The sequence below is a fragment of the Podarcis muralis genome, chromosome 10 (genome assembly GCF_964188315.1).
Source record: "Podarcis muralis chromosome 10, rPodMur119.hap1.1, whole genome shotgun sequence".
Taxonomy (NCBI): Eukaryota; Metazoa; Chordata; class Lepidosauria; order Squamata; family Lacertidae; genus Podarcis; species Podarcis muralis.
In genome coordinates, this window is record NC_135664.1 from 36856383 (window position 1) to 36878997 (window position 22615).

The window sequence follows — 22615 nt, forward strand, 5'->3', positions numbered from 1 at the left end:
CTCACTGGAAGGACAGATCCTGAAGCTGAGGCTCCAGTACTTTGGCCACCTCATGAGAAGAGAAGACTCCCTGGAAAAGACCCTGATGTTGGGAAAGATGGAGGGCACAAGGAGAAGGGGACGACAGAGGACGAGATGGTTGGACAGTGTTCTTGAAGCTACCAGCATCAGTTTGACCAAACTGCGGGAGGCAGTGGAAGACAGGAGTGCCTGGCGTGCTCTGGTCCATGGGGTCACAAAGAGTCGGACACGACTAAACAACTAAACAACAACAGCAAAAGTGTAGTGATAATCAGGACTTTGAGAGAGAAAACACTGCATACACATTGCTTGGAAACAAAGGAGAGAAACCAGGTGGCAATTAGACAAACCCAGTGAAGTCATCTATGAGGCTAGAAGCCATAACAGAGAGATTTAAATTATATTAAAGGGAGTAATAGATAGTGAGCAATCTGCTTAGAAAACATGAAGGCATGACATGACACTGAGCAAACAAGTAGAAGAGAAGAAGAGCAGAAAAGGATGAAAACAGCCACGAGGCTGTGACAAATAAGAAGAGCTGATCAGAAGGAACTCGTGAATGAACTTGCGCTGCTTTATCAAAGGCATGTGCAAAAACTAAGAGATAAAAATAGACAAGAAAGAAAATGAGGAATAAGCAGTGAATTAGCAAGGGAATAAAAGTGACTAGCCAAAGCAGCAGCAACAGAATGAATTAAACGAGAAAGATAAATAAGATTGCTTATTTAAGGGGGGGGTGAAGCGTATAGATAAGAAATTGAGAAGTCATGACGAACGGCACAGGACCGTGATATATGTAGGAAAACGTAATTGAGAAGTAATCTATGGCTGACCTGGGGAAGAATAATGGGAGCAGAAAGACAAATCAAATGTACATGTTGAAACAGAGTTAAATGAAGAATCCGAAGCATCAATAATTGGTGCCATAGAAACAGCAAACAAAAGAAGATCAGGAAAAAACAGTCAGGTTGTCAAGGCTGAAAGTTGCAAAATTCTTAAAACAGTCAATAAAGGAAACACATCAAGCAAGAGAGTAAATTAAAGTAAATGATGTTCAGAGGGAGGACAAAGAGTACACAACGAGGAGAACACCACAAGGGAGTAATTAAGAGTACCGGTTTCCCAGGCAGCAGGGAAGAATCAGCTCCCCAGGCATATTTTGTCTAACGTATACAGTGGTACCTCAAGTTAAGAACTTAATTCGTTTTGGAGGTCCGTTCTTAACCTGAAACTGTTCTTAACCTGAGGTACCACTTTAACTAATAGGGCCTCCCACTGCCGCCACGCCGCTGCCACGTGATTTCCGTTCTCATCCTGAAGTAAAGTTCTTAACCCGAGGTACTATTTCTGGGTTAGAGGAGTCTGTAACCTGAAGCATCTGTAACCTGAGGTACCACTGTATCTTATTGCTGTAAGCCGCTTTGAGACCTCCATGGTGAGAAGCTGGATATAACTTTATCAAATAAATAAATGCAAAGTTGAACCTGTGCATTACATTGAAGCACCTCCCTTCAATACCATCACATGCTACTCCAAGAACATGGCCAGATTATTAGACCCAGTGACAGTTTCTTCCCATGTGAGCTTTGCTTGCCTGCTGTGTAGAGCTGCCTGCAGTATCTATGCACGTTGGAGCACTCATAAAAACAGACCATCCTAACCACTGTTCAACCCCACTCCTGGTACCTTTCACACCTTCACAAAATGGATATACAGTGGTACCTTGGGTTACATCCGCTTCAGGTTACAGACTCTGCTAACCCAGAAATAGTGCTTCAGGTTAAGAACTTTGCTTCAGGATAAGAACAGAAATCGTGCTCTGGCGGCACAGCAGCAGCAGGAGGCCCCATTAGCTAAAGTGGTGCTTCAGGTTAAGAACAGTTTCAGGTTAAGAACGGACCTCCGGAACGAATTAAGTACTTAACCCGAGGTACCACTGTATATGTATGGGGTCTGAATCTTAGTGGAGCATTATTTAATAGAGACCCACCTTTTCTCTCTTTTCTTTGTTAATTCTCTTGGATCCGGTTTTTAGGGGGAAATGTCATAGAGCCACTTTAAGGTAGGTTGAACTTTTGGTTTTTAAAGAAGTGTTAGGAAACTTGCTCAAAGCTCTTGCTGCTTGAGGGGGAAGGTAAGGGCACAGTTATTTTTATTTTTACAGCTTAATTGCTTCTCCATCCTCCTTGCAAAACAGGTGTGAGGTGGTGGTAAACTGACGCCTTATTATTATTGCCGAGTCTGTATTTTTAGGGAAAGAAAACTTGGGCTAAATTAGTTGTTTTGTGGGTTGCGCTTTATTGCAGTGGTGCCTCCCTTGTGGTGTTGAAAAACCTATTTAATTCCCATTTTTTGCTTACCATACAGTGGGTGGCAATTGATTGTTTTGCTGAATGCACAATAAAGTTGTTTGCTGATAAATAATGTATCAACTTTCTGTCTGTCTCTCCTGTTTTAAGGATGACATTAACTGATAGTTTGATCTACAGCTTAAAATACTGTGCATGTTATTATTCCAAATGGAGACCCACAAAATAATAAAATGTACACTAAAGTAGCTAATATGATTTATATCAGCATGTTGCTCATAATGAATGTCATTGTTGTTTATACACAGTCTTATGGGCTGGATTGCAAATGTACATTTGCAATTTGAAATATTGCATTCCCAATAGGTTTATTAATCAAGCTAATAAGCAAATGTTACAGCTTAAATAATATTTCAGTAAACATCTCTTTTTGGCAGCAGTCAGACAATAGTAAATAGGTGTAATGTTGTGAGCATGTAGGCCAGAACTGTAGCATCACATAATTCTGAAATCCTGCTCCTGGCAAACTGAGATTTCTGTACTATGGACACTGTGAATCGCCATAAGGGCTTCATTGTCTAATGCTGCCTGGAAACTTCAGAAGGGTCAAAATGCTACTGCTAAAATCTTGACAGGCCAGGAGTTGGGATCATGTGACAATGTCACTGTATTAGCTACACTGGCTGCTGATTCAGTTTTTAATGCAATCAGAGGCATTGACTTTGTACCGTTGGTCCCACACTCCTTGGGGCTTTAATCTATGTACTTGAAGGGTCTGTGAAGCTGCTTGTTTTTTCAGATTGCCTTGCACGTCACACTGCCTTCTGAGGCACATTTGGTGGCAATGCATGGAAGAGTTTTCTCTGCGGCAGGGCATCATCTGTGAAACTCCCTGCCCCAAGGGGTCAGCTTCCTCTCTTATCTTTGTTCTGCTGGCATCTGAAGAAGTTTGTTTGTTTTTAAGCCAAGGATTTACTATTGCTGCTACTTAATTTATTTCAATTTGATTTTTATTCTGGTTTTTCTGTTTTCTGATGTTAGATGTTAGGTCAGGTTGTGGTTTTTCTAACTCAGGTTGTGTTTTTGACAATGTGTTTTTAATAATGTGATTCTGTTTTTTGTTTTGTTTAACTTATTGGTCACTCTGACTCCTTCAGGAGCAGAAAAGTATGGTTGGTTTTTAGTGTACGGTATAAAGAATGTATCTAAAGGAAGGGTAGGGAACCTTAGGCTGGGAGGCCAAATGTGGCCTGATAAGGCCTCTCCGTTTGGCCCTCAAAACTTCCCAGACCACACCCCTCAGCCACACTGCCTCATAACCCAGGTGGCCTGACTGGAATGTATTGTTGACCTCTGAGAATGCCTCTTGCTTGTCTGGATGGAGGATACAGAGGGGTATGCTCTTCTGTTTCAGAAGCTAGGCTACCATGCAGAGGTGAAACTCACATTAATTCCTCCACCCACTTTGGCCTCTGCTCCTGCCTACCACAGGCATGTGGCCCTCAAAAGACTTTCTTGAACAGAATGTGGCCCTTGAGCTGTAAAACTTTCCCCACTCCTGATCTAAAGAGCCCCCCCCACAGTTCTTTAGGTTGCTATCTTTGAAGGAGTCCCCATCCAACAGGAAATTACTTAGACATCTCCACTATGACTCTGAAAACTCCCTGTGATATTCCAATTAGGAAAGAAACTGTGACTTCTGCATTATCAGATTCTCTGGATTGATAAGGAACACGTGTGCTTCACTGACGCATGGTGGTGGTTGTTTTCTGTTTCCCCAATCAGGCTGTTCTCTCCCATAGCGCTGTGGCAGATTGTGCAGTTGTCGGCCAGGAAGACTCCTTAAAGGGCCACATCCCACTCGCTCTGTGCGTCCTAAGAAACGGTGAGACATTTGTTTGAAAAGCGGAGGGAAGCCTTAGGCTCGACTCCCGGCCGGCAGCAGCTAACAAAATGGTAACCGTACAGAAGAATCAGACTACTTTTGTTGACCGTGGTGCTCTTACCTTGCTTATCAGGAGTAAACACTGAAGAGGAAAAGCTTTTGGATGAAATCGTAAAGAGAGTTAGAGAAAATATTGGCCCTGTGGCAGCCTTCCGGAAAGTAGTGTTTGTGAAACAGATACCAAAGACACGTTCTGGCAAGATACCACGGTCAGCTCTTTCTTCCTTGGTAAACGGCAAGCCATACAAGGTGAATTACCTGCATTCTTTTACTACTACTGTGATAAAAGTGCTGGATATTTTGATATTATGCTGTGCTGTCTGCAGTTTTCATAATCTTTTATAGCTGTCCCTCTAAAGTTATGCCTAGCATGTTGTGTAGCATTTAAGTGGCTTTAAGCAGCAGCATATCTTGTATAAAGCAGACCAGTCCCATTAACTTGGCTCCAATACCACCACCCTGTAGCAGGCGTATAGATTTACAAAGTGTAGCCAAACAACCTTGGGTCAAATGCTTTTAGGATAGTGCCTGCATTTCCTTCCCTTGCTATATATACTTCTTTATCCTGACCTTTAACACTTGAGGAGTATATTTTTAGGACCCACTTTCAGAACATAACACGTCCTGGGACCTTAAGGTGAAGGCCAGGTAACAAATAAATAGGAATAGTTTTTATCGCATTTGTCTTGACCCATTTCTGTACTAAGGAACCATTTTGTGTGAGATTACCTTTTTTTTTTGCATCTACTGACAGTGGTTGGTCACAAGAAGGGGGCGGCTACAAAACTTTGTTTTCCAGTGCCACTCCTGACTATGGGCCATTACATTACTGCTTTTTTGATGGTGTATACAGGGATTTTGTATGATTTCAACAAAACTAGGCAAACTAAGTTGACTAGACTTGAACTTACTAACACTGTTGTTAACTATAACATAGTACCTTGATTCTCTTCTCTTGCTTATTTTTTTCCAGATAACTCCAACCATTGAGGACCCGGCTGTGTTTAAACATGTAGAAGAAATGCTGAAGACCAAGTTAAAGTAATGGTTAAAACCTATTAAGATCTGGAAATACCTGGAATACGTAACTGCATTTAATAAGGCCAGGAGTATCATGCAAATCAAATTACATTGGAACTAATTTTATTTCTGCAAAAGTGTTGCTAAGCCTTATACTGCAATGGCAAGTAATTAATATTGGATTGCTGGTGTAATGATTTATGGTGGATATTCAAACAGTTTCTCTGAGGCTCAAATAGCTATTAAAATAATCGCATTTGCTACTTTCATGCTGCTCCAAACCTATATCGAATGCAAAGATGAAACTGATGATGCAGGGCACACCCAGCCAAAATTTTAGCACTTTTAAGCCCCATCAATTTCAGTGCAACACTTGAATCCGTGTGCTCATACTTCTTCCATCCAATACAGGGGAAATTTAAGTATGCTTATATATTAATATTGTCTCAAGAGGTGGGCAGAGCAATCTTAACTTCCGCATCCATTGGCTGGAGGGGGCAAGGGTGGAGCAGAGGCTGCTGCCTAGCTTTGTGTGTATAGAATTACCACTGTTGGTTCTTTTGTAGCCAGAGTCAGGGTGAGGCAGGGGTAGGATGGAAGCAGCCTCGAATCTGCTGGATGCAAGGCTCCTTCATTCATTGGAGGGTTCCCAGGATCAGTGCCCCCTCCACAGGACCCTGGAGCTGGTTTATCTAAATCCCACCCGCTATTGGAATCAACTGGAAGATTGAGGGGGTGAGCAAAGATCCACACAGCAAAGGAAAAGTAAGTCTGTCTGATTCGCTGCCCTGGCTGCCACAAGCAAGCAAGGTTTAGAAGTGGAGGTCAGTTTTCAGCTTCACACCTAGCCACCCATGCAAACACATTCACAACCTCAGGACTGCACTCTAATGAAAGCATTGTTTACAAGTTTAGAGCTATGAGAATAAAATTTACCACTTTTATTTTGAGTTGCTTAGATTATATATCACACCCAAGGCATTTCCCCCTCCCCCACGTTTTTTCATGCATATTTGCAGGCTACATTTCGGAAATCCAAATCACTAGAACCCATTTAAAACTTACCTGCAATCAAGCAGCACAGAAGAATATTGGGTCTTGTCGGCTGTATGCTGAACTTCCTGTCCCAAGGTGCAATTTTGTTTCTTCACTGTAATAGAGTGAGCTCCGCACCTATCTGGATCCAGCTCAGTACTTCAAGTCCAGCAAGTGATTATCATGATCAACACAGAGAACAAGACTGGAAATAGCAGGGCCTTGGGCACAGAAGGAAAAAATGGCCCTATGCAAAAGCTTACCTGTAGGTAAAACGATGATGATGATGATACAGAACAGGAGAAGCCCTTGGTGGTGAGTGGGCTTTCCCATCATTTTTCAACAAAGGCTTATTTTATATTGCCCTGTAAGTACAAATTCATCCCAGTCTTCTGGGCCAGTCTGCATAGAAAATGGAGGTAATGCTGAATACCTTTAGGATGACCATTCCTCAGTGGTGTAGCACACACTTTTACGCTGAAGGCCCTCTTTTCGGTCTCTGGCATCTCCAGCTACAGCTGAGAAAACCTGGATAGATGCTGCCAATCATTGTTATAGGTAGATGGACCATTGATCTGACTTTGTAAACCAGTTTCCTGTGTAGAAGCAATGCCATTTTTTGTTCTGTTTAATAGAGTTTCAGTCTTAGTACTCAAGGTGCAATCTTATACATGTTTGTTTATTCAACCTTCATTTGCTTTAAGACATCTGTTGCATATTTTGGCTTCACAGACTAAACAGCAGAGTCAAAAGGGGAGTTGAAGAAACTTTAGAAAGTCTTCATAGAACTTTGATTAGAGTCAATCAAATGGTTCGAAATAGCGCATAGTATTGCCTTCATAGAACTGCAGTTCAGGATGCATGTGGAAAATGTTACGTTTCTCCCACTTCAAAAGCATGTTTAAAGCAGCTGCTGGTTCCCGGAAAGCAGCAGTATTGTAGAAGCTGAGGGTGGTGGGAATAGGGAGAATCACAGAATTGTAGAGTTGAAAAGGGACCATAAGGGTCATCTAGTTCAACCCCCTGCAATGCAGGAATCTTCTGTCCAATGTAGAGCAAATTCCATCTCAGATACCCTGGTGGTGTATTCAGTTTGGCTTGAAGTCTCTCCACAGCACATAGAGGTGGGGACTTAAACATGACCTTTTACATGAATGGGTTGGGGGAGAAAGGGAGTGGGAGAGCAGGAAAAAAATGAGCAGCAATCCCAGCTGTGTTTGTGAGAGTGTTTGAGTGCAGAAGAGGCGGTTGGAGAGGAGATCTGAGAAACTCGTGGAGTGATTTGGAGAGGGAACAGAGGGGTTTGGAGTGTGAGGGAGGTGGTTGGCAGAGCTTCATACAGCAGAATAGTCCACCAAAACACAAAGCATCATCACCATCACCATCAGCTTCTGAGAAAACAAAAAAGTAGAGGGTGGTTCTCATGCTGATAGATGTGTTGGCTTTGTTGGATTGCTTGAAGGCTGGCATGTCTGAGTGCTGTGGCATGCAAATTTGGCCAGAATGAGTCCAGCATCCATACCATCAAGGTGTATGAAAAGGAGATCCATGGGGCTGTGGCAGTAAGCGCACCACTGACTGCAGCGAGGTTTAGGACAAGGCTTTGGTGGAGACAGAGAAAGCACTGAACTTGTGACTGGAGGACACAAACTGGAAACATGTTCCATGGATGGCAAGCATATTGTGCCAAAAGACACCGAACCTCTATGACTTCAAACCTTCTATCACAGATGGGGACCTGCTTGCTATGAAATTTGAAGCCAGGCCGGGTTGACTTAACAGCTTTCAGATCTACTTGGAACTCAGCCTCAAGTTCATCCGTGGGATTACAGACACTCTGAGACTATACAAGAAAATGTTTGATGAGCTCAAGAGACAACATCGGCAGCTGCCAATCACCATGTTCCTCACACAGATACCAGCCGCTGCTGTCGTAGCAGCAGATGTGCCTGTGCAACCCACCTCTGAGCCAAGCACTTCTCAGTCTTCATATAATCAGAAGCATCATCCAGCGAGGGAGGAGGATGACTTCATTCGTCCCTCACAGGTAGGTGCCACCATTTGAAAAATGGTTTTTAAGTGGTCTTCTGGGGATTGTTCGGGCTTTAGTGATTTTGCTTAAATGTGCGATGGTCAAGAACATATCCCCAGGTGAGGTGAGAGTTAAAAAGTGTAAGAAGGAGAAAGTGGTAGTTTTAAACAACTGTAGAGATTCAAACAAAGCAGAGATGGAGAGAAACATTTTGTGGTTTTAAGCAATGGCAGAGCTTTGAGTAGAGCGAGTGAGTAGACATTGCAGTGGGGAGAATGGCTTAAAACAGGGTTTGAATACAGCGAGAAAGGAGATGGGAAAGGATGTTTTCCCCCTGTTATTTTTCCTTGTAAAACTAATTTTAAAAAGCAGTATTTCTCCCTTCCCAGTCTATTCAGACCTCTCCCATTGTTTTAAACCTCCTCTCAGTTGTCTCTTCTGTTTTGCTCCCATGTCACAGCCGCTGCTGTTGTGCACTCTGTCTTCTCTTTTGTGCCCCTACCCCACCCCAATTTCATCCAGTCAGGATAGTGATGCAGCACTACAAATCCTCCAAAGGGGACTGCATGATGACACTCTTAAAGCTTTATTGTACTTAAGACATAAGGACCAATTTATCCTAACTTTGTGTCTTCCTTCCAGCTACTTGGCTACACCTCAGAGACCAAAGGCTTGTTATGTGTATGTCCTTCGAATCCTGGGACCCAGGTATCTGCAGGACTGGCTCTTCATTGATTTGGAACAGCAGCATATGGAAATCGTATATGGGAGGTGAGTCACAGGCATCAAAGTGCTGTTTCTCCCATACACACTCCTTTGTACATGTGTCCCAAGTATGGAGGTAGGCGGAGCATTAGAATAGTTAAAGGCGGTATTTGTATGCCTCTCACATCTATACTTTTCCATTTGCTTTTGAAAGTTACATGAACCCTAAAGTTACACGTATATATGGGAGGAAATGCCATTTGTTGTTGTTTAGTCGTGTCCGACTCTTTGTGATCCCATGGACCAGACAAGACAGGAGTGCCTGGCGTGCTCTGGTCCATGGGGTCACGAAGAGTCGGACACAACTAAATGACTAAACAACAACAAATGGGAGGAACATAGATTTCTCATTTCTTGTCATTGTCATGCCTCTTTATGTCTATATGCACATCGTAAATGTGAGAGAGGTATTATTGAGCCCTATAGCTAATAGGTCCTTTCCCACCTGTAGGGTATACCCACCAGTTTTGGGCAGAAGAGAAAGAAAAACTTGAGAAGCTCTTGCTATAGTTGTCTACTGAAAAGTAATATTGCATAGTGCAATTACTAGTAGAATTCGTGTATTTCAGGCTTCCTCAACCTTGGCCCTCCAGCTAACAGGACCAGTGGTCAGGGATGATGGGAATTGTAGTCTCAAAACATCTGGAGGGCCGAAGTTGAGGAAGCCTGGTGTATTTCATAGTAGTCTTAATTCTATTCTAGGACACATGGTAGCTAGAAAAGAAAATGAGGCATCTGTAGGCTTCAGCAAAAATTCATTATGGCTGCAGTCCTACATACTTACCCATAGGTAAGCCTCGTTAAATTCAAATCACCTTCCCTATTTATCGGATTATATTGTGCTGTTATATAGTGTATTGACTCCAAACTAAAACTAATCATACTTATATCAATGGGACTTAACTAACTTGCTAAGGATCAAACAGTGGTTGGAGAATTAGATTACCACGTTGCTAGTACCTTTGATTCCAGCTTTATATTGGTCTAAAAAGTGTTTGGAACTTTGAAGACATGTTACAGCAGTGGTTACAACAACAGAGTTATATTCAATTGATCAAGCCAGTGTCTTGGTGGTTGTAGCAAAGTTTACTTAGAAGGAACCCCTTTTGTACGTTACTTTCTATGAAGCAATACGTTCAGTGCACCATCTTGTGGCAGACAGCATTATTATCTTTCAAAGCACATTCTGGTTGCTTGTTAATAGAAAACGTTATGCTTATACCCCTGAAGCAATGTTTGCCTCTTAAAGTTCCATTTGAAGCTGTGACACACCATGCAGTTCCATCAGACATTGAACACATAAAACAGCACTGATTTTCTTTTATTGACAACGGGGGAGAAAAAGAATCTGTCACCATTTGGTTAACTGAGGTCTGTTTAAGTAAAAAAAGCAAAACAAAACGCAGTAAAACAAATGTACGTGCAGATGTTTTGCAGATCAACCTGCTGAAAGGAATAACCAAAAGACAGGTCTGAAGCTAAGATCAGGCAGCGGGAGATTAGCAAATAGAAGGTAAATGACATTATTAAATAGGTCTTACTTTGAAACTTCCCATATAAACAAAGAATAAACATCAATAACACCACCAAATAAAGCCACAGCAGATAATAGTTTCTCCTCTAAGCTTTTGTACATTATATATTAACTTTTCTGCCTTTCAGTTAGTTCCTCTGATAAGGTTGACTTCCGAGAAGTCTCAGCAAGGCCGTCTTGGATAAACATGTTATTAGACAATCAGCTGTCTAATGCCTATTATAATGAAGAAATGGAGGGCAGCATTTTTCTATATAACTGAAAACTTGAAGAGCAGGATTTATTTCCCCTTGATGTTTGTTCTATGCCAACGTTGGCCAGCATCTGAAGAATTTGGAAGGCAAAACGTGAGTCCTAGAAAAAGCTAGTTTCTTCTTGGTCCATAAGTAGCCATTGAGGAGAATGTCTCTTGTTAACGTCCTGTAGTTGATTTTTGATCTTGTTGATATTAAAAAGGAGAGCCGTCACAGTGCTTTTCTACAAGTATATATAACAATTGTGTTTTGCCTTTAGAGGTCCATTTTTGGCTCAAATCTTTCTTTTGTAAATCATCAGAGGCAGGTGTTGAGCTTTAAATATTGACAGATTTCTTTTAAAAAGTAGGAACATGTTGAAGCATCTAATAACTCTGCTAAACATATCCAATTGACTTTGCTACAATTCAAAACTGTAAAAATGGTGGAATGGAAGGATACAAACAGTATTGTTGACACTGTATTGTCAAGTGTTTGCACTAAGACCCCATGTACCATAGATTTAATTTCTTTTAAAAAATCATATTTATATCCATTTACATGAGACTTACACATATTAAAAGAAATACATACACAGTAAATACATAAATTCTAGTATTTTACAATAAAACAGATGAAACAAGTTTAAAAATGAGTGTCTCCTTTTGATAAAAGCTTTCCTGCACTTCAATCAAATTTATGATGATAGATACATTGGGGTTTGTTTATTTTTTTTTAAAAAAAACTTAATTAGTAACTATTACCTTATTGAACTACCCAATGGGCGCAGTCCGGCCAGCACTGTTGCTGCACATTCTTTAGTCATTTCAATGGGGCTGTCTGAAACTTATGTTACCTCCATTGAAATGAATTAGAGTTGCATGATGGTAGTACTTGGCAGGTTGCACCTTAAAACACAATTTGTAAAAAGATCTCCATGTAGTTTAGTCTGATAAATATTCTAGTGTACTTCCTTATACCCTGTTCTTGAATAAAAAGCTTCTTTTCATAATGTGGTGGTAGTGCACTTCAGGTAAAGTAGAAGAGTTGGCATCTAGAGGTGGGGGGAAAATAGTACATTCAGTAATTACTCCATTATAATATTCTGTTACTGAGCCCCAGGGTCTCCAACATGGTGCCTGTGGGCCCTGCAGAAGTCTTCTCTGGCAATGCAGGGCACCCTTCTTTATCCCTCTACAGAAATTAAGCTCAAAAATCATTCTGGTGTAGCCAATACAATAAGTTGTGGTGTGTGCTTGATTACAACATGTGGTGCCCCCAAAAAAGGTTGGTGATCTCTATCTTAGGCTCATTATTAATGAGTAGTAAATAGCTTCTAGCACAGCCCTGTTGAAGCAGGCAGGATTACAGTGGTACCCCGCAAGACGAACGCCTCGGAAGACGAAAAACTCGCTAGACAAAGGAGTTTTTCGTTTTCTTAGCCGCTTCGCAAGACGCATTTCCCTATGGGCTTGCTTTGCAAAACGAAGCTTGCCCTGCAAGCTCCAGGGATAGCGGGGAAGCGCAGCGCGTCTTCCCTGCTGTCCCCGGACCTCTTTTGAAGCAAGGGGCGGCGGGGAGAAGATCGCTTCTCCCCGTTGCCAGCCCCGCAATCTCCGGGAACAGAGGGGAAGGCGCGCCTTCCCCTCTGTCCCCGGACCCCTTTTGAACCAAGGGGCAGCAACGGGGAGAAGCAATCTTCTCCCCACCGCCCCTTGCTTTAAACAGGTCCGGGGACAGAGGGGAAGGCGCGCGGCGCTTCCCCTCTGTCCCTGGACGGTCTTCATAGGAACGCATTGATTGATTTTCAATGCATTCCTATGGGAAACCGTGCTTCGCAAGACGAAAAACTCGCAAGAAGAAAAAACTTGCGGTACGAATTAATTTCGTCTTGCGAGGCACCACTGTATTGTGGAGAAAAGGGGCTGCGGACACAATGGGGGAAATCTGTCTTGAGGCACTAAGGAAATTTAAACATAGGCAGCATCTGTACGTATTGAGCTACCAGCCCCAGATTCCTTTTGCCACTCAGACCTAACATTTTTGAAGTATACATATTTTACCTGAAGCAATCAGGGTAAATGATACTGTTTTCTGTGAGAATTTGGATTGTAATTGTTTAGTCATACAGTTGTACCTCGGGTTACAGACTCCGCTAACCTGGAAGTAGTACCTCAGGTTAAGAACTTTACCTCAGGATGAGAACAGAAATCGCGCAGCAGCAGGAGGCCCCATTAGCTAAAGTGGTACCTCAGGTTAAGAACGGACCTCCGGAACGAGTTAAGTTCATAACCAGAGGTACCACTGTATAATATACCAAAGCAAACATGTTAATACAATAAAAAGCCCAGTTGGAATTTCACTATCTTAATTGTTTTGCATCTTTTTAAAGTAATATATTGGGTTGCTTTTTTCTCTCTCTAGTAGGATTGTTGGTAATGTAAAATGTTTCCTTTGATAGATGCAGGTTGGGAAATGTTTCAGATGTCATTGGTGATAGTATTGGTCCATAAATTACTGTAGCTACTAGTGGAATAAATGTCAAGGGCAATGGTATTTGCAATGAACCCATAGACTGCACTCTTGAATAGTAGTAGTCCTTGCAAATTGCACTGATTCATTTTTCTATACCTTTAGCACATTATTTTTGTCTGCCTAGTGCTGTTTGTATTTCCTAATTTTAGAATTTGTATTCTCAAGCGATGGCTGACTGTGGTAGTAGCAGTAGATTAGATAATCATAGGTAATCAGATATTTGCAAGCATTGGCTCTTTACTATCTGAACTTGCAGTGAAATTTGTAATGTTCTGGGGCACTCCATTTCATACCCTTGGCATGCTAACAACAGCCTACATAGCTCTAATTACAAGCTATTCCATTTCAGTGTTTTTGTCCTCATTTGGTTTAATGTTTTTTGCTTGGGAGAAAGGAAAAGCTTTCCCCCTCTCCATTCAGAGCTAAACTACACATGGCATTAATGATGTGTGTAAACAAGTGTGTTACATCTGGCCGCTTTTATTTTGGAGCAAAATACATCTTGGGGCCCGGTGCTGGAATCTGCTTCAAATGTGGATGGGGTCCTATGCTAGTTTTCTGCTGAAAAGTACACCATCATGGTTGACATTTGCCCTGATGGTGCTATTTTGCAGTGTCAAAAATTGTGTGACTGTTGTTATTTGTACCCCACCCATCTGACTGGGTTGCTCCAGCCACTCTGGATTCCACCCAGCTATGCTCAAGGAGCAGAAGTAAGACACATGATAAAACAGAGGAAAGTAAATTGGGGTTTATGGAAAAGAAATATTCACATGCTCCTCAATGGAGCAGTTTCTCCCCTCCCCTGGATCACAGGAGCCAGAGTGGGGCGTGATCAGCTGAGAAGTGGTGACTGTGCAGCCTCTGCAGGGTGTACTCTTCTGGTCAGTCACTCCTGGAGCAACCAAGCCCTGCCTCTGGCTTGTGGAAGCTGCCAGAGCAGTATGGGGGGCTTCCCACCCCTCAGTTGAGTGGTTTGAGGAAGCCCCCTCCCGCTCGTGTCAGCCAGAGGGGAGAAACTTGATCAGCTGAGGGGCACGGGACTGGGCGATGTACTTCAGCTGCTTCTGAGGAAGAAGCAGCCAAGATACACTTCACACACACTGGTATTTAGCTGCTGATACATCACAATGTTAAAAACCAGTTATCACTCAGACCTAGTCCTCTATACCCTGTTCTACTCTTTAGGCTGCAGGCAGGTTCCTTAGATTCATTTGAGTCTCATCCCTAGGCTTAGATGTTGAGAACTCATAGCTGCTTATTGCTCAATGCTGTTAATGTGCAGACAAAGTCTAAGAATAGTCAGAAGTTGTATAGCCCAGGCATACCTTCACTATCCCAGTGCCCAGACGTACTTCAGTGAGAACTTCCTAGGCCCTTTGAGAGAACCCTACACTGCTATGGTTATTGTTTCAGTTCTGCCCACTCCACCCCAACAACAAATAAGATAGCTTTTTAATTACTCACATGAGTTCACCTCCGTCCTTTTTTGCACGCCAGCCTTGTCAGCACGAATACGTGCGAACTGTCGAGCTGTCTAGTCTCTGCAACCGCGCTGACGCCACTGCAAATTGATAACCAACACAACAAGAAGAATCTTGGAATTAGAGGAAGAGGAAAAAAACATGGAGCCCACTCTGTAAGGTATTCTCTGTGACCCAACTCTTGAAGCTTATTTAGTGTGGATTGCACAGTTGCCCCCATTCGATTTTCATTTGTTAAAAATAGTACTGAGTAGTTATCACTAGGGACTGGGACAGCGGGTACAGCTGCAGATTTGCTCCATTATACATGTTGGGAAGAGAGAATGCACCTGTCGCACTTCAGATGCGCACACGTACACTTAATGTTCAAAGAGGGTGTATATCCAGAGTGCCTGATCTGTGTCCCAGATTTTTTTTTAAAAAGATTCTGACCCTGCTATCAGGGCATTTGTATGTACCTTACCTATTTGACCATTACACCCATATGTTATGCTATTTACTTAGATATTTTGCTTATGCTGGTCTGTGACCGAATAAAGTAAATTCATTCATTCACACCCATATATGGAGATCTTCTGGAACAGGAGACACAGCAGGCAGACCATGTGGTTGGGGGGGGGAAGGTTCTCTTTTTGCTCTTGTGATGATATGAGGCAATTGGGGAAAGAAGGTGTGTACAGTGGTACCTGGGGTTACATACGCTTCATGTTACAGACTCCGCTAACCCAGAAATAGTGCTTCAGGTTAAGAACTTTGCTTCAGGATAAGAACAGAAATCGGGATCCGGTGGCAGCAGGAGGCCCCATTAGCTAAAGTGGTGCTTCAGGTTAAGAACAGTTTCAGGTTAAGAACAGACCTCCGGAACGAATTAAGTTCTTAACCCGAGGTACCACTGTACTGCTTCTTAGCTCAATTAGTTGTAGCCGCATGGATGAAGGGCAGGTTATAAATATAAAGAATAAATAAAATGGATAAATAAAATGTAGAAATGAAAAATACATTCACCCCTTTCAGGCATTTGAAACTGTGTAAATACAGGTAGGGAGCACGGGGACAAGCATATGAGCCCAAGGTTTGCTGCAGCTCTTTCATGTACCTCTAAACCATGGTTTAGTATTACATTCTTAACACATTTTATGTGTAAATATTCCACACCAACCAGCACCTAAGTCAGTGATGCTTTGCTGCTGGCTATATTGCTTATGCAAGGTTGGCATATTTTCTTCCACATAGATAATGAATGCTTAGACACCTTTAGTTATGAAAATAAGCGTTCGTCCCATACCATCAGTTGCCACTTTTCGTGACTGTCCTGATGTTGTAGTTAATCTGAACCCAGCTGGCAGTGTTTCTGAGGAGCCAGGCATCATGCTGATTCCATGGACTTCACGTGGGGGGAACTGTCTTCGCCAGGAAGAACCTCTCCTGTAATTCTTGTCATCACTCTGTTGACACACAAATACAGTATTTAATTTTGCTAAAACTGAAAGCTAGTCTTCTGGGTAGTTAAAACTGAACAGTTGAGGAATAGTTATCAATAGAAAGGTGGACTTCTGCTTGTTACAAATAGAAACAGATATTTAACAAGGGAATCTTGTTCTAGGCTGGCCAATGTATAGCTTTATCATTCCTTTCGAGCATAGCCAGATAAAATGGTCCATATATAGGCATTGTTACTCTATGGATCAAACTGCGGGAGGCAGTGGAGGACAGAAGTGCCTGGTGTGCTCTGGTCCATGGGGTCACAAAGAGTCGGACACGACTAAATGACTAAACAACAACAACAACTCCTCTATGGCCAGAACGCAGTGAAAAAGTGAGCCAGATAGAGACACTGAAATATAGGATGTGCACAACAGAGCATCAAATGGAATGTACCGTATTTTTCGCCCCATAGGGCGCACCTAGTTGTTTTTTTTGGGGGGGGGGATAAAGAAAAAAAAATTATTTCCCCCCCAGGCGCAGGGCTGGTGCGGGGGAAGCCCGAGCTTCCCCCGACCCCAGCCCCCAGAACACAGCCTGCTATCCGCAAGCCTAGGGAGCCCGGCGGGAAGTCGCGCCGGTCTCCCCAGGCTTGCAGAGAGCTGCGCGAAGCCTGGGACTGCAGGCAGCTCTGCGCAACCCTCGGGAGACTGGCGCGAAGTCGTGCCAGTCTCCCAAGGGTTGCGCAGAGCTTCCTGAAGCCTGGAAAGTGAGAGGGGTCGGTGCGCACCGACCTCTCTCGCTCTCCAGGCTTCAGCAAAAGCCTGCATTCGCCCCATAGGACGCACACACATTCCCCCTTCATTTTTGGAGGGGAAAAAGTGTGTCCTATAGGGTGAAAAATACAGTAATAAATAACCCTCAACTTTGATATGGTCCCCATTGGACCCAATGGGTAGGAAGATGCTGACTGGAGTGCTGGGGAGATTATATGCTGCCAGCCACCATTGAGATACTCTAACTAATATACCTCTGTGGTTTTATTATTTAACAAATTACCAAAAGATTAAAGAGGGATGATGTATGCCTATCTAAAATGTCATGTGAACAGTGATATTAAGAATATAATCAAAAAATGGGGGTAGGTGGGTGGGCCACAACTAATGAAACTGACTAGTACATTTATTTATTTTTTACTAAAAGCTGCGTTTTGTAAGATTGTAATTGCACAGCCTCCAGTGGAGGATTTGCAGTATTTCATCACAATCCTGAATTTGCATGAAGTCAGGCTAGGATAGGAGAGCAAAAGAGAAGGCAGGCTTCTCAGCAGTAAAAGACTGAGTAAAGAAGGGATGGAAGGAGCACAGAGGGAACAGCAGAGATAGAAAAATGGAGAGGGGATTTTAAAGAATGGCAGAATTTTGACTAGACTGAGCAGAGAGCGACCTGGGGGAACTGCAGGTTTAAAACAAAGCTTGAGTATAGCAAGGAGGAAGTTGGGAAAGTCTCTGTTGTATTAGCTTCTGTGTTGTACCCATCACTGCTATTTTTCCTTGTTAAATCTGGTGGGGTGTGTGTGTGTGTGTGTGTGTGTGTGTGTGTGTGTGTGTGTATAAGAGATAGATAAATATAGATATAAACAGCAACCTTTCAGTGTCCTTCCATTCCGGCTTTGCTCAAAGCTTTGCCATTGTTTGAATACAGCAAGAAGAAAGTAATTGAAAATAATAATATGGCTCTTCCATTCCTCAGCTGTCTCATATGAGAGAGATCAAGGATGCAAAGCCCTCAAATATTCTACAGTACCTCTCCACAATCATGCATTTCCTGGTACCATGTGCTGCCTTCAACATGGAAGTTCAAGATTCAATGTTGTAGTTAAAAGAGATATTTCATTAATAAGAAAACACCCATGTATGTACAACATTCATCAACTGAATTAAACTCTTCTAAAACTGACAGATTTTTTCTTAACATTGTAGTCATCATAAGGATACAGTAACATATCAGTATGGGCTGTGTATGCAAAGGGGACTGCAGAATGAGAGAGGGGAAAGCCTGAAAATGGGGGTGATCTCTGTGAAGGGAAAGTTCAAAAACAAAAAGAGGAAGGGGGAAAAAAGGTGAAGGTGATAATGGTGTGTAGGTGCACAGAGACCTACACAATAGACAGGAGAAGGCATGGGAATGGGGCGATCTGTGTACAAAGGAGAAGAAAGGAGGAGGGTGGAGTAAAGAGATGCCACGGGGGTTGCAAAAAGAGGGAGTAGAAGACAGGGGAAAGGGTCTGAAGAATAAGAGGAGATGGCGGCTTCATGGTTGGGTCGAATGTGAAATGGGTGCTTAGCTGCAATGTATGGAAGATGCAAGAGGTCTCTGTGGCGATCACACAGGGTCCCCAGACGTTTCACCGTCTATTGATCCCTGTGCCACCACTTTATTTCTCGCTGCCACTACCCAGGCTCTACCTGGTACAATACTGAGTCCAGTCCGGGTTAAAATGGAACATAAACTTTTGTTTATTTATTGCAGTTTAACAAGCGTGTGGTTTCATAAACGGTATTGGTCAATTACAATCATGGGGTGCCTATCCAGTCCCATAACTTCTGCTACCTGCTGTCACTCACTAAACCACCTCTCAGATATTAACTTGTCTTCCTAGTCCCTAACTATTCCTGACTCAGCTTATTTCGCTACACTAACTCAACCTACTCACAAACTCTATCCCCATTCACTCCCACTCCAACCACCCACCCAACTCCCAACGAACTCTCCCTTTGCCCCTCCCAGAGCTGGTTTTATAGTCCATCTGACTCCACCCCCTGGGTCCTGATTGGGTAACCTGTTTAACTATTTCACCTCCAGCACTCTCATATGTTAACGTCAGTCACCATGGGAGTGGTTTGTGTGCAGGGGGGGAGGAAATAGCACAAGATGAGGGGAGGAGGAGGAAGAGATATGCGGGTGAAGGTGAAAAGGGGTGCAAAGCAGGACTGCAGAATAGAAGAGTGAAGTGGCCCCCAAAAGGGGAAAAGTTAGCTTAGTAGTTGCATGGGTTGGGAAGGAGAATCTCCAGCTTAAAAAGGGTTAGTGGGCCAAGCGAGCAGGGGTATGTATCTATATGAGGACCAAAATCAACCATTTCATATTCTCTGCTACCTATTAAGTATAAATAAAATTACTTACTTCATCAAGTCGTCTATCTGTTCCTAGTGCTAACAGATTGTTGTATTCTCTCTCAAGGATCTGCCGTGCCTATGGTTAACCAAATCAAACAATTGAAGCAATTTTTTTTAAAAAAAGTTAAAATCCATGGGAAATAATTACAATTAGCAATGTAGTTTACTTGCCTGTGTATTCTGTGTTGGAATCTGCAATAACAAAGCCAAGCTGCTGTAATCGAAGTTATCATCCAGAGCTATGAGCGATCCATGCACCCCACTTTCTAACACATTGTTTGCATATTCTCGCAATCCAATTGCTTGTATCCAGCGTATGACTCTGTCATTACTCCATACCAACACATCTATGAAAAGGAGGGAGAAAAGCATTTTCCCAAGGACTGAACTTTCAGAAGTGCAAGAACGCACGGAGGGCTGAGCTGAACCAGTTCTAAATTTATATAGGAATTTCATTATATGGACTTTTCAAATCCAAAAAAACAGCAATACAATAAGAGGAAATTTCAAGAGACTTGTAATTAAATGTTGCATTGTTCAGATATATTGTGTTTTAAAATTCCCGTTAATTTGTACGATGGCTACATTTCCTTGAAATGTGCTGATAAGTCTATGCTGATTCCATCTAATAATGAATAAACGTTTAATTTCTTGCTTAGCCTCAAGGAATTATTCCATTTTAGACAAGCCCATTCTGAGCCTGAAAGAACTTGTTCATATAACTATATTGGGGCTATTGAGTCCAATAGAATAAAAATTCAGAAGACAAGCATTAAAGATATCCTCCTTCAGTAAAGTATTACCTTTTATTTCATGCTGACTTGCTTCTCTTCTCCTTTCTAGTTCTTGTCTGTCATAATTCAGTTTCTTTAAACACATGATTCCATACTGCAGACTTGTTCTGTTGTATAAGGTGGGGAAAAGGACATTATAAGGCAAGTTGCAGTGAAAGTAAACAAATTGGAAGATTTTGTGCATTTGAAAAGCTCCACTTAAAACATTTTATAAATACTGTAAACATCTTTCTGTTCACATGAGACAAACTGTAGAAATGATTTATATATCTGCGGGGGGGGGGGGGAGGGGATCGTATATCTTTTCCCCAGATATAAACATTTGGCTTTGGTAATATCAGCACTTTTATTTCTGTTTTAAAAGTAGCATAAACATAGTTTTAATAATTAATAAATAAATGAAGATACTGTGCTAACTCACCGATGAAAGCTATCCACCATTTTTAAGTGTACCCGGAGATCTTTTTTTGTCAGGTGATCTAACATCCTTGCATCTACCAAACACTCCATGAAGTAACTTCGATACTGTGGCAATCCCAGACTAGGAAGCCATTCATTACCAATCCATTCATGATTCATGTCACCATAAGCAAGAGTCTGGGTTGGAAGGTAGTGAAGAATAAGAAAATATATTACTAGTGTCCATAGTATAGAACAATTGCACTTCTCTTGATGTTCCAGTTTCGTTAGTAATATTAGGTAGTACTCTATGTATGCCATAATATCATTTGATCAGCTCTAATCAACAATCAGCATTCCTAGTCTAGCAAACAGGTGCACAGAAGAAATAAGGAAATATAAAGCAATATTATCCATGAGGGCCCTTTCTGGTCACAGGAGAAAGGCATCCTATGATGACGAGTGATTCCTACCATCTATATCAGAAATCAAAACTTTCAGAAGCTTCTGAAACCTCAGCCAAAACAAGGTTTGGCATGTAAGTAATAGGCTGGCAAAGTATATACAATGGATTTATATCTAATCCTAATAAAATTATCTTGAGAGATGAAATGGTGTTATTTTAGTTTTGTGGAACTGCCATGGAAAAATCATTTCAGTTGGCCTCCATGTGGCTGGTATAATGTGTAGACTGGCCTTCAAAAGGTTCAGATTCTAGCAGGCATGTATTGCAGACCCTTCTCATTCAGATGTCAGCACTGAAGAGAACCCACAAGCCACTGCCTAGTGACAAGGGTAGTGAACTTTGCGGAAAAGTGGGTTTTCTTCTCCAGCTTTTCCACAAAGTTCACTACCCTTGTTATAGGTAGGTCAGGCCCACAGTCCAGAGGTTCCCCACTCCAGGACAGGCGATCAAGCCCCCATCCATATTCCCAAGGAGGCAATTCTCTCATCACTTGCCCTAAGCATCTTGTATTGCCTGTCTTGCAGTAAAGGGGGGGGGGATTAATTCTTGAGTGAGAGAAGTCCATTCAGTGTAGGTTAACCCTTCAAGGCACACTGAAGCTTTTGCCTGGGGCTCGGTTATAATTAGCAGCACAAAACCAGCTTGTCTTAACAAAAAGAGAAAAAAGAACCAGACCATTAAAATACCCCTGGCTTCTAATACTTAAATAAATATGAAGAGCAAGCACTGAACTCTTCTGTGGAAGGGTCTGACAGCTCCCTAGTGCCAGATGTTGAGCTATTGTTAGTCACACTGGAAAAGGTTCCTACCTGAGCCCAGCTGCCTTCCTCATTCTCTTTCTGCAGTGTTGAGGACAGCCGTTGAGTTAATAACACAAAAAGAAATACAGCATGAGTTAAAAAAAGCAAAACAACAGATACAGCGCCTTACATTAATTGTGCGTTTCAAACAGAAGGGTACTGAAGTCAACCTACAGCAGGGTTAACTGCTGGCTCACAAAATACTCTTAATAAAATTAAAAGTGAGATAAGAAGCAGTTTCATGCTCTACCCTACTACATCTCACACTGGCCCATCTAAACGGTGAGGAATGCACACATTTTGAGGGAATTTACTGAACTGACAGAAATGTCCCACATGGTCACACAAAACAGCTGATATGGGAACAGTTTGATTCTCATTTTGTCTATCGTTGCTTTCAAAGCTTAATTGCTTTCATATTTGGCAGGGAGAGGGGGAATGTGTAAATATAACTGGGAAGATTTATTCATGTAATGGAAATAGGTAAGCATAAGGACAGACTTAATGGTGGAATATGGGACAGAGGTAGCCACTTCTGAGCTGACAGTATGGACAGTCAACCTCTCTTTGCAGGGAACTCTCAGAATTGTAGCTCTGTGAGGGGAACAGGTGGGTCTCCTAATAACCATTCTCAGCACCCTT

At 42.2% G+C, this 22615-nt stretch overlaps 2 protein-coding genes and 1 long non-coding RNA gene across 13 annotated transcripts in view; 2 read left to right on the forward strand and 1 right to left on the reverse strand.

Moving 5' to 3' along the window:
• ACSS3 (acyl-CoA synthetase short chain family member 3) overlaps positions 1 to 5564 on the forward strand; it is a 55549-nt gene extending 49985 nt beyond the window's left edge. For all 3 annotated transcript variants that reach the window (XM_077934773.1, XM_077934774.1, XM_077934775.1), the window contains 3 exons: positions 4116 to 4215; positions 4349 to 4524; positions 5249 to 5564. In XM_077934773.1, the coding sequence (XP_077790899.1) occupies positions 4116 to 4215; positions 4349 to 4524; positions 5249 to 5320 (348 nt within the window). In that variant the 3' untranslated portion in view covers positions 5321 to 5564. The remainder of the gene's footprint in view (positions 1 to 4115; positions 4216 to 4348; positions 4525 to 5248) is intronic.
• A 4859-nt stretch (positions 5565 to 10423) lies between these two features.
• PPFIA2 (PPFI scaffold protein A2) overlaps positions 10424 to 22615 on the reverse strand; it is a 269557-nt gene continuing 257365 nt past the window's right edge. For all 9 annotated transcript variants that reach the window (XM_028746753.2, XM_077934767.1, XM_077934766.1 and 6 more), the window contains 8 exons: positions 21983 to 22012; positions 20730 to 20905; positions 20318 to 20415; positions 19686 to 19861; positions 19522 to 19590; positions 16199 to 16358; positions 14897 to 14993; positions 10424 to 11948 (listed from right to left, as the gene is read on the reverse strand). In XM_028746753.2, the coding sequence (XP_028602586.2) occupies positions 14935 to 14993; positions 16199 to 16358; positions 19522 to 19590; positions 19686 to 19861; positions 20318 to 20415; positions 20730 to 20905; positions 21983 to 22012 (768 nt within the window). In that variant the 3' untranslated portion in view covers positions 10424 to 11948; positions 14897 to 14934. The remainder of the gene's footprint in view (positions 11949 to 14896; positions 14994 to 16198; positions 16359 to 19521; positions 19591 to 19685; positions 19862 to 20317; positions 20416 to 20729; positions 20906 to 21982; positions 22013 to 22615) is intronic.
• LOC144328971 (uncharacterized) lies at positions 10869 to 20172 on the forward strand. Its single transcript, XR_013394358.1, has 3 exons — positions 10869 to 11008; positions 14930 to 15073; positions 18088 to 20172. It is a non-coding gene; the product is annotated as an uncharacterized LOC144328971 (long non-coding RNA).